Source organism: Macaca fascicularis, chromosome 14 (assembly GCF_037993035.2).
Source record: "Macaca fascicularis isolate 582-1 chromosome 14, T2T-MFA8v1.1".
In the NCBI taxonomy this organism is placed as follows: Eukaryota; Metazoa; Chordata; class Mammalia; order Primates; family Cercopithecidae; genus Macaca; species Macaca fascicularis.
Window position 1 is genome coordinate 119,323,358 of NC_088388.1, and position 12,364 is coordinate 119,335,721.

At 38.6% G+C, this 12,364-nt stretch overlaps 1 protein-coding gene across 15 annotated transcripts in view; it reads left to right on the forward strand.

The window, feature by feature from the left end:
* The window catches only part of ARHGEF12 (Rho guanine nucleotide exchange factor 12), a 149,637-nt gene that overhangs the window by 116,635 nt on the left and 20,638 nt on the right, over positions 1–12,364 (forward strand). For 14 of the 15 annotated variants that reach the window (XM_074015456.1, XM_074015457.1, XM_005579949.4 and 11 more), the window contains 6 exons: positions 1,706–1,838; positions 2,301–2,336; positions 2,667–2,821; positions 3,761–3,907; positions 5,254–5,339; positions 10,436–10,561. In XM_074015456.1, coding sequence (XP_073871557.1) covers positions 1,706–1,838; positions 2,301–2,336; positions 2,667–2,821; positions 3,761–3,907; positions 5,254–5,339; positions 10,436–10,561 — 683 coding nt within the window. Of the gene's footprint in view, positions 1–1,705; positions 1,839–2,300; positions 2,337–2,666; positions 2,822–3,760; positions 3,908–5,253; positions 5,340–10,435; positions 10,597–12,364 lie in introns of all 15 variants that reach the window. The other variant, XR_012423805.1, reaches the window with a different exon arrangement.

Genomic DNA, 12,364 nt, shown 5'->3' on the forward strand with positions numbered 1-12,364 from the left:
GGTGCTGAAATACAAAAGAGCCATGCCTTCAACTTTCTGAAGGAAAATGGTTTTGAACTTAGAATCCTATATCCATCCAAGCTATTCATCAAATATGAAGAAAGAATAAAGACATTTTCAGATACGCAAGGTCCACAGTTTAACTGGAATGTACGTTTCCCTTTAAAATCATTTGAGGATACACATTCTAGCAACATGAGAGGAAAAATTAAGAAAGAAAATGTCCTGGGATCCAGGAAACATTGGAAACACCCAGGAAAGTGGCAAAGGGCAGTTCTGAAATGATGGTTGTGTCTCAGGCCAAGAGAGCCACTGCTCCAGTTTGGAACACAAGAACATCACAGATAAGAAAAGGGGGATCTTAGGCAGTGGATAGTATGAAGCAGCAGAGGAAACAGTTTGAGACTTGATAAAATTATGTAACTTTGACAGCAATAAAAGAAAAGCATTTAGAAATGTTAAGAAAAACAATTGTTCAGGAAAATAAGTCATGATTTCAACATGAAGCAAGATAAAAAGTGGCATGATCTTTAGCAATTGATGGTGTGTAAGAAAGACTTTAATAAACGTTCTGTTTGAAGTGGCCCATGAATTGCATCATTGGACCAGCAGGAAAAAATATATAATCCTAACTAGTATACTTCTTAATCTGGCGGGAATGATGTATACATGTGTGTTGTAGATGACAGTATATATATGTCATAAGCACTTTTTCTTGGTTTTCAGACTTGTAGAATAACCCTACCAGGCAAAGCATGGAATAGTTCATTATGGCTGCAGATTAGAATACAAATGTAAAAAATTCTTTTATGATGCAAGTAAAAATGTAGTTGAAAGAAAAGAAAGGTAGAAGGAAGGAAATACAACTAGAGGGAGGATGTGGACACTGAATACCTAATCTGACATAGAACAGAGTTGAGATACTAACTTTTTGATAGAACAAAAACATAGACATGTCATTTAAATTTAGGTAGTAACTGATAACCCAGTTAGTAATAATGATAAAACTATTAAGCATTGGGAAGAAATGGGAGGAAAGTGAAGGTGGAAAGTATAAGTCAGCAAAATCCTCAGAGGGGAAAGAAATAGATGCTAACTAAAGATAATAAATCATGAAAAAGAAAGAGGTTATTTGTAGTTGGACCACTATAATAACTCACATTTGAAAACATGAAAAAAGATTGATACTGGGGTAGAAAAGCATAAGATGGGAAAATGTTGTTCCTCATCATATACTCTTCTGCACTATGTGAGTCCTTGCTATTTCTTATGTTAATTTTTAAGAAACAACTTTAAAAATTATTTTTCTGACCAGGCATGGTGGCTCACACCTATAATCCTAGCACTTTGGGTGGCCAAGGCGAAAGGATTGCTTGAGCCTAGGAATTCAAGACTAGCCTAGGCAAAGTAGCAAAACCCCATCTCTACAAAAAATTTAAAAATGAGCTAGGTGTGGTGGCACGCAACTGTAGGCCCAGCTACTTGGAAGACTGAGACGGGAGGATCATGTGAGGCTGAGATGGGAGGATCACGTGAGCCTGAGATGCCATAATTTTGTATGTTAAATTTTTAGTTCTAGTGAACCTGTTGTTTAAAGAATGTAGCTATGGATTAGACTGAAGCTCTTCTGGGAACTAATTTTTTTTGGTGACCAGTGACTTTATTAAGTGTTAACACTCTTCAAATGTCTGACTTTTGTCTATAGGATCAAAGCAAGTTGGAGAAACACCAGCACCTGGAGACACCTTAGATGGCACACCTCGTACTCTCAATACTGTCTTTGATTTCCCACCACCTCCATTAGACCAAGTGCAGGAGGAGGAATGTGAAGTAGAAAGGTAATTCAGTGATATCTTAGAGAAACTTAGGGCATTACTTAAAGTTTTTAAATTATATACTATTCCTATACTTAGTAGCATTCTAACACTTAAGCCTGGCATGGTGGTATGTACCTATAATCCCAGCTACTTGGGAGGCTGAGGCAGGAGAATCAATCACTTAAACTCAGGAGTTTGAGACAGGCCTGGGCAATGTAGTAAGCCCCCACTTCAAACTGTAAAAAAAAAAATAAATAAATAAATAAGTTGGGTGCATGAAAGAACTAAAACACCATTTCAGAACTTGTTACTGAAATTTAGAAAGGTACTCAAATTTTCTTCAATTTATTTTATATTATTACAGTATCCCAAAGAATTATTTATCAAGCTTGTTGGAGTTTCACCTAGCTTTGAGTATCCTTGGTATAAATTTATTGATCACCATTTTGTTTTCATGTTACTTTTTACTCTCCATTGTTTTAGGGTGACTGAACATGGGACACCAAAGCCCTTTCGAAAGTAAGTATATCTTAAGCAGCTTTCAATAAAGGCGCATTTTAAGAAATGTAACCTTTTTTCCTCTTGAAGTTCCAGTTTAAAGGAAAAGAAACCCTGTATACCAATCTGTTATGTAGTCTAAAAGAAAGCTGTTAAGAAACACCTGTCATTCAAAAGCTGTATTTTGAAGTATGTATAAAACAGCCATTTGTAGGAGAGGATGAAATTTCAGGCTCTGTGCTAAGTCAGATTCAGGAATCTGATTAGAATTTATTGTAATATAAAGACGTATGCTGTTTCCCGTTGTCTACCTGAAGCCCTCAAATTGAATTCATTATTTTTGCTTCGTAGGTTTGACAGTGTAGCTTTTGGAGAAAGTCAAAGTGAGGATGAACAATTTGAAAACGACTTAGAGACAGATCCACCCAACTGGCAGCAGCTTGTTAGTCGAGAAGTGTTATTGGGACTAAAACCTTGTGAGATCAAAAGACAGGAAGTGATTAATGGTGAGTGTAATCAATTTGTTGTTGTTTACAAATACTGAGTTTTGTCAGAGTAAATTAAGTCTCTCAGCCTCGGAGTTTGCTTCAAAGTTTCTCCTAGCCTTTTGTTTTAAACAAAGAGGAAATTAAACTGGACAGATAATCCTTGACCTCAAGAAAATGCAAATGCTTCTGTGATTCTTACTGATAATTTAAAAGGAAAACGTGTTTAGCCTTAAAGATATTTAAGATTCATAGCATTATAGATCTTAAAGTTGAAAAGTCATTGTAACAACTAAGTTATTTTTATGCATAGATTTTAAATGAGGAAGGTAAGGCCCAGGGAGATTGAATTCATTAAGATCATACAGCTAATAATATAAAAGGAAAAAAATTTCGTTCCTGGTCTTCTTTCTGTATCCAAGTGCAGTGTTCTTCATTTACCCTAGCATGTTTGTGATAAATGTGTGGCATGGATGCTGTACCCTTTGCTATCCTTAGCATGTGATTTGAATAAATATCTTGTCTCTGACAATACTGAGACATCATGAAATTATAAGCCTGACACCAGAAATGAGTGTTTATAGGCAAATTAGGTAACCAAAAGTACTATTATTTCTTAAGAGGGCTCAAATTAAAGGCTATATGATGTTGGGGCTTACAGTTTTCTTAATGACATAGTTGTGATAGGTGGGTATTATTGTAAACAGATAGATGAGTTTGGGAATACACTAAAAAAAAAAGTTTTGAATGATATTTTTTATTTGTCAGTATTCAACTCTCAGAGCCAGTATGTAGGATAATTTCTTGGAATCAAAATGAATTCAGAGATATTTTATCCTTTCTAAATGATAAATAATGTATTATATAATTCATTTGCTACTTCACGCCAGCTAAAGAGTATGATTGATCCTATGAAGTTGTTCTAAGTAAGGCAACATTTCATATGTCTTTCCTGCTCAGAATTGTTCTACACTGAAAGAGCTCATGTTCGAACACTGAAGGTTCTTGATCAAGTGTTCTATCAGCGAGTGTCCAGAGAAGGAATTCTGTCACCCTCAGAGCTACGGAAAATTTTTTCAAACTTGGAAGATATTCTTCAACTTCATAGTAAGAGAAATTAACTCTGATATTTGCCCCTAACGTTTCCAATAGAGAAAAATATTATGAGTATAAAATTTTGTAAATGTACCCATGTTAGTATTCCTGAGATTATTTGTGAGAATGTAACATAAATAAAGGAATGATTAGAACTTTGACTAGATCCTTTTCCTCACAATCAGTCTTACATATACAATGTGTCAACATAGGGCTTCCAGTCTAAAGTCAGTGTCTAAGGTGAAAAACATGAATAGTCAAATTCACTGTTGAAAATTTTCTATCAATTATAGTATATCTCTCTCTTTAAATATATATATCCAATATAATATATGTATAAATGTATTTTAAAAATAGTAGTATATGGTATATAATCGCATGGTTGGGTAATTTTCAGGAATTGTTTTTATTGTTTTGAGACGGAGTCTCGCTCTGTTGCCCAAGCTGGAGTGCAGTGGTGCAATCTTGGCTCACTGCAACCTCTGCCCCCTGGGTTCAAGGGATCCTCCCACCTCGGCCACCTGAGTAGCTGGGATTACAGGCGTGCACTACCACACCCAGCTAATTTTTGTGTTTTTCGTAGAGACGGGTTTCACCGTGTTAGCCAGGCTGGTCTCAAACTCCTGACCTCAAGTGATCCACCCACCTGCTTTGGCCTCCAAAGTGCTGGGATTATAGGCTGAGCCACTGTGCCTAGCCTCAGAAATTGTTTTATTGTTTTGTGGCTTAGAACACTTGAATAAGTATATAAAAATTCTACCTTGTTGACATTTTATTGGTTGAAATCATCTTGGACTTTTGTGGACGGTAATATGATGTTCCTCTCATTTATAGATCACTATTTCTCTATGACCCTTAATTTTTTTATCTTTCTTTTTCATGTCGTTACTACCTATAAACATCTGCTAACCAAATTGATGCCTTTTATTCCTTTGTGGGTAATCTTGGGTTTCACAGGCATGCATTGACAAGTTCAGGCTTGATTATATCCATTGCCTGCACACTTACACATTTTGAGAGGATCAGTGAACAGAATTACTTGTACTGTTTACATTCAAGTTATTTTTGAGCATGATTATGGATGGAGTCTTGAGGTTAAATGAATATTTGATGCAACTACCATGTATGTAATGTGCTAGTTTCCAAAACTTTTTTGTTTAGCACCTGTTTTTCAGATAGAGTTTATAATATCTGGATGTATAAGCACTATGTCCAGATTTCTATTTAAGGAGATAAGAAGCAGCTATACTACTATGAAAATCCTCTTTATAAAAAAAAAAAAGTAGCTACTCTGTACTACCAGTAATTCTGTCTACACTGAGTGTGTTACTAACGTTTTTCTATCTTTTTATCTTTAGTTGGATTGAATGAACAAATGAAGGCTGTTCGAAAGAGAAATGAGACCTCTGTTATCGATCAGATTGGGGAAGATTTGCTGACATGGGTAAGGAAATTTTCTGTTTCTCTTTATTATTTTTATGGACACTTGGTCAGATTCAAGGTTGAGTAACTAACCTTTCTGAATACGCAAACTCACCCATTTTGCAAAGTTAATGTAAAGCTGAAAAAGGTCAAGCAGTAGATTCCATTTCAAGAAACCACTTTTTTTTGCTCATCTGTAAGAAGCAATCCCTTATCCATTAAAGTCATACCATGAATTGCAGTGATTCAGTCACACCTTCAGGCTCCACTGTAATCCTAGTTTTTTTGCAGTTACCTCTTCCACTGAAGTCTTGAACTGCTGGAAGTCACCTGTGAGGGTTGGAATCGACTTCTTCCAAACTCCTGTTAATATTGATATTTTGACCTCCTCCTGTGAATCATGAATGTTCTTAATGGCATCTAGAATATTGAATCCTTTTCAGAAGGTATTCAGTTTGCTTTGCCCAGACCCATCAGAGGAATCACTATTATGGCAGCTATCACCTTATGAAATATATTTCTTAAATAATAAGACTTGAGGCCGGGCGTGGTGGCTCACGCCTATAATCCCAGCACTTTGGGAGGCCGAGGTGGGCGGATCACAAGGTCAGGAGATCGAGACCATGGTGAAACCCCGTCTCTACTAAAAATAGAAAAAATTAGCCGGGCGCAGGGGCGGGCGCCTGTAGTCCCAGCTACTCGGGAGGCTGAGGCAGGAGAATGGCGTGAACCCGGGAGGCGGAGCTTGCAGTGAGCCGAGATTGCGCCACTGCACTCCAGCCTGGGCGACAGAGCGAGACTCCGTCTCAAAAAAAAAAAAAAAAAAAAAAAAAAGACTTGAAAGTAAAAATTACTCCTTGATCCATGAGCTGCAGAATGAATATTGTGTTAGCAGGCCTGAAAACAACATTAACCTCCTTGTACATCTCCATCAGAAGTCTTTAAGTGACCATGTGCATTGTCAATGGACAGTACTATTTTAAAAATAACTTTTTTTTCCTGAGCAGTAGGTCGTAACAGACGTGTTCTCATCCAGGCTTTGTTGTTTCATTTATAGAGCACAGGCAGAGTAGATTTCGCATTATTCTTAAGGGCCCCAGGAATTTCAGAATGGTAAATTATCATTGGCTTCAATTTAAAGTCATTGGCCCCTAACAAGAGAACTGGACTTTCTTTTGACATGTTGAAGTCGGACATTGATTTCTCCTCTCTAGCTGTGAAAGTTCTAGATGGCATCTTCTTCCAATGGAAGGCTATTTCATCCACATTGAAAATCTGTTGTTTAGTGTAGCCATTGTAATTAATTATCTCAGGTACGTCTTCTGGGTAACTTACCGTAGCTTCTACTGCTATGTCAACACTTGCCGCATCACTTTGTACTTTTATTTTTAGGGAGACGATTTCTTTTCTTAAATCTCATCAGTTTACCCCTGCTACCTTCAAACTCTTCTTCTGTAGCTTCCTTACCTCTCAGCCTTCATAGAATTGAAGAGAATTAGGGGCTTGCTTTGTATTAGGCTTTGGCTTAAGGGAATATTGTGGCTGATTTCATCTTCTTTATACAGACCATTCAAAATTCCTCCATACCAGCAATAGGCTGTTTCACTTTCCTCTTGTTCATTTGTTCACTGGAGTATCACTTTTATTTCCTTCAAGAATTTTTTCTTTGTGTTCACAAGTTGGCCATTTGGCATAAGAGCCAAATCTCAGCTTTTGACATGCCTTCCTTACTAAACTTAATCATTTCTAGCTTTTAATTTCAAGTGAGAGATGTGCGACTTGTCACTTGAATCCCTAAAGACCATTGCAGCGTTGTTAATTGGCCTAAATTCAATATTGTTGTGTCTCAGAATAAGGAGGCCCAAGGAAAGGGAAGGGAGATGGGGGATGGTCAGAACACACACAACATTTTTCCATCAGGTTTGCCACCACATGTGGGTGAAGTTCATGGTGCCCCAAAACAATAAATAGTAACATCAGAGATCACTGATCAGAGATCACCGTAACAGATTCTATTATGAGAACTACCAAAATGTGGCACACAGACATGACATGAGCACATGGTTTTGGAAAAATGGCACCAACAGACTTGCTCAGGGTTGTCACAAACCTTTAATTTGTAAAAAATACAATATCTGCAAAGTACGATAAAAATACGAAGTATGCCTGTACCTGTAAAAAGTTGAGGAAAAACTAAATGGTGGTTTGTAACTGTCACATACAAAGCATTAATTCAGAAGAAGGCATTGGCCAGAAATCATAGAAGCAAGAATCATAAATAGGCCTTTAGATTTTACTCTTGCTGTTTAAATAAAATCATTTTGGAAAGTATTTTTCCAGTATTGTTTCCTTAAGATCACTTTACATATACAGACAATCCTTGACTTACTATGGTTCCCACTTCGGCAGTTTTTTTACTTTACAGTAGTGGGAAAGTAATACACATTCAGTAGAAACCACACTTTGAATTTTGACTTTTAATCTTTTCCGGAGCTTGGCAATATGTGGTACGTTACTCTCAATGCTGGGCAGCAACAGTGAGCCACAGCTCCTGGTCAGCCATGTGATCACAGGGTAAACAACCACTCTACAGTGTATATAGGTGATTTTGCCCAGCTGTAGGCTAATGCAAGTGTTCTGAGCACATTTAAGGTAGGCTAGGCCAAGCTATGGTATTTGGTAGGTTCAGTGTATTAAATGCATTTTCAACTTAAGATATTTTCAATTTTTGATGGTTGTATTAGGATATAATTTCATCAGAAATCAAGGAACATCTATACTTAAACTGCTTGTAAAACTACTGTAGAGGCCTGGCGCCGTGGCTCACGGAAGTCTGTAATCCCTGAACTTTGGGAGGCCGAGGCAGGCAGATCACCTGAGGTCAGACCAGCTTGAGCAATATGTAGAAACCCCGTCTCTACTAAAATTACAAAATTAGCCAGGCATGGTGGTGCATGCCTGTAATCCCAGCTACTCCAGAGGCTGAGGCAGGAGAATCACTTGAACCTGGGAGGTGCAGGTTGCAGTGAGCCGAGATAGAGCCATTGCACTCCAGCCTAGGCGACAGCGCGAGACTCCGTCTCAAAAACAAAAACAAAAACAAACTACTGTAGAACTGCTTGAGATTGGGGGCATTATTTTCTTTGGTAAACCCAGCTGCTGTTTGTAGTTGTTTGGTGCTTTGATTGACTAACATGCTAAAAATGCTGCCAATCTCATTATTAAACATGTTGAATGTCATATTCATCATAGAGTAAGAATACAAAATTGGGCCGGGCGCGGTGGCTCAAGCCTGTAATCCCAGCACTTTGGGAGGCCGAGACAGGCGGATCACGAGGTCAGGAGATCGAGACCATCCTGGCTAACATGGTGAAACCCCGTCTCTACTAAAAAATACAAAAAACTAGCCGGGCGAGGTGGCGGGGCCTGTAGTCCCAGCTACTCAGGAGGCTGAGGCAGGAGAATGGCGTAAACCTGGGAGGCGGAGCTTGCAGTGAGCTGAGATCTGGCCACTGCACCCCAGCCTGGGCGACAAAGCGAGACTCTGTCTCAACAAAAAAAAAAAAAAAAAAAAAAAGAATACAAAATTGGAGTGACCTATTAAAATATTGCTTTGTATGTGTCCTACTTGAAAAAATCTCTGAATTTATCTACAAATGTGCTACAGAAGGGCTTTTTATAAAATGCCTTTATGTACAAACTTTTGGGAATATGGCTTTAAATGGAAGATTATATGGAAGACATATTTACAAACCATAAAGCAATTATCTACAAGTATAGAGGCTGTATTAAAAAACAATGTATTTGACTTATAAGAGCAGCTACTAGTAAATCACTTTTTAGGTGTTTGACCATCAGAAATCTTAAAATCATGACATATGCAAACTTAAATTTACAAAGTAAAAAATATTAGTGAGAAGTATAATTTTTAGCAAAAGAATTCGTAAGCTCATTCATCTCCCCCAAGCCAGCTCCAGCTGCTACACAGGTGAAACAGCAGTGATTTAATTTTATTTGAACCTAGAAAAGTTATGCCCTGCCTGTGGTCATAGTGGGTTTTATAGTGAGTAAGAAAGAATGCTAGTATGCCAAGGATTTGCTTCCCAGAGTAGTAAGATGTTAGTTGTTGTAAAGGTGTCAGGGTGTAAGAAAATTAAATTTTAGGCTGGGTGTAGTGGCTCATGCCCATAATCCCAGCAATTTGAGAGGCCAAGGCAGGCAGATCACTTGAGTTCAGAAGTTCAAGACCAGCCTGGCCAACATGGTGAAATCCCATCTCTACTAAAAATACAAAAAAAAAATTAGCCAGGCGTGGTGGTGCATGCCTGTAGTCCCACCTACTTGGGAGGCTGAGGCAGGAGAATCACTTGAACCTGGGAGGCAGAAGTTGCAGTGAGCTGAGATGGCACCACTACATTCCAGCCTGGGCCACAGAATGAGACTGTCTCAAAAAAAAAAAAAAAAGGAATGAAAATTTAGTCTCAGTCTTCAGGCATTTTGTATCTTACATTCTCCAAATGTCAGTTTTCTGTGTAATTTATAAGTAATGTAGGCTAAAAGGTAATAGGTTGTGATAGGCTACAAGCAAGAAAACATTGGGACTCGGCACAGTGGCTCACACCTGTAATCCTAGCACTTTGGAACACTGCGGCAGACAGATCAGCTGAGGTCGGGAGTTTGAGAACAGCCTGGCCAACATGGTGAAACCCCGTTTCTACTGAAAATACAAAAATTAGCTGGGTGTGGTGGTGCATGCCTGTAATCCCAGTTACTTGGGAGGCAGAGGTGAGAATCTCATGAACCTGAGAGGCAGAGGTTGCAGTGAGCCGAGATCGTGCCATTGTACTCCAGCCTGGGTGACAGAGCAAGACTCTAAAAAAAAATAAAAAAGAAGAAGAAAGCATTGGAATATGATCAGAAAAGGTCTGGTTGTGTCAAGGTCAGACCTTTTTAATGGAGAACCATTGATATTCCACAGAGATATGCAGTTCTGTGTATTTTGTCACTTGAGAGTACTTATTGAAATGTTGAGAGGATTCTGGTTGTCTGTCTCTTTGTCTGGCCTTGTATAAGCTCAGTATCCCATTCTCTTTTGTGTTCTTTGCATTCTTGGCACAGTTCAGCGGACCAGGAGAGGAGAAATTGAAACATGCTGCTGCTACCTTTTGCAGTAACCAACCTTTCGCCCTGGAAATGATCAAGTCTCGTCAGAAAAAGGATTCTCGATTTCAGACTTTTGTGCAAGTGAGTTGAGTGAGTCATGTAAGAAAAAAAATAAGGCAAGTTTTTATCAATTATCAGATAAACTGGGGGAATTCTGACTAAGACTTTTACAAAGATTACATCTATGTTAACTTTTTTTTTTTTTTTTTTTTTGGAGACAGGGTGTCGCTCTGTCACCCAGGCTGGAGTGCAGTGGCACAATCTCAGCTCACTGCAACCTCTGCCTCCTGGGTTCAAGTGATTCTCCTGCCTCAGCCTCCCCGGTAGTTAGGATTACAGGTGCATGCCACCACACCCTGCTAATTTTTTCTATTTTTAGTAGAGACACGGTTTCACCATGTTGGCCAGGCTGGGCTCGAACACCTGACCTCAAGTGATCCGCCCGCCTCGGCCTCCCAAAGGGATTACAGGTGTGAGCCACTACACCTGGCCCATATTAACATTTTTAAAAGCTATACATTATCTCTTAAATTCCTGGAAGGCATAAAAATGATTTTGGAATGGTGAATAATGAAAAATATATGTCAGGATTAAAATACTTGATACAGAAATCCACATTGCCACCAGGCTTTTATCAGGAAACAACCATATGCTCTATTAAGAGAATATTGTCAAAGCATGAGAATGGGCTTCTCCAGGGAAAAACATAACAGCAGCCATACTCATTGGGGTATATGAATTAAGGGTCTTTCAGCTATGGCTAACAGACCATATCTAGCCTGTTACCTGTTTTTGTAAAGTTTTATGTAAACACAAACATGGCCACTTGACAGATTTCTCACAGTTGTTGTGGTGTGTGGCTATGGTTTAGCAGGATCTTCCCTTGAGAGTTTGACCAGGCTGAGATCACAGTGTCAGTTGGAGCTGCAATTCTCATCTGATGCTCGAGATTCTCTTCTAAGCTCACTGGTTGTTAGCAGAGTTCATTTATTTGTAAATGTATAACTGAGGTCCTACCTTGCTGGCTATTGGCTAGGAACCAGTTTCAACTCCTAGAGAACACAGATATCTCTGCCATATGGCCCCGTTAGGCAGTTTAGAGGTGGATGTTTGCTTTCTTCCAGGCCAGTAGGAATGTGGCTTTCTGATACAGATTTGTTTTAAAGGCTCTTCTAATGAAGTCAGGCCCATCCAGGACAATTTCCTTTCTTACGATCTCAAAATCATGTGGTGGCAACCTAATCACAGGTGTGATATCCCATTGTATTCACAGATTCCAAAATGTTCATACTCAAGGGCATGGGATTACACAGAGTATTTACACAAGAGGATGGGAACCTTGGAGGCCATATTAGAGTTCTTTACTACACAGAGCCTTATTCATTCATTTATGCCAAAACAGTGGAGCTGAATAGTTGTGAGAGAGACTATATGGCCTGCAAAGCCTAAAATATTTACTAACTGGCATTTTACTAAAAACTTTGCAGACCACTGGTATAGATGAGCTGGCATACTCAGACTGGTTATCCATTGTGCCTTCTTGGAATGGCAGATAACAAATTAACCACTTTTGGTAGGAATGTCAATCATAGGAAAATGGACCTAGATTTTCTGAATAGGTGAAGATAAAACTGTTTTAACACAAGGAAGCAATACGTAGAGCTGCTTATGGATGCTTTCAGTCCCTCCTTAAACAGATAACAAAGAAGCCATTCATTTAGTGATAGAGGCTCCCTTCCCCCATTATGTGATTAAAGGAGAAAGCAGAAGTATAGTGTGGCAATGATATATCTTGGCATTTTTTAAAGATCTTGATTTAATAACCAGAACTGTGATGCATTAAACACTTAACGGTGAATACATAGTACATGTTAACTATGATTC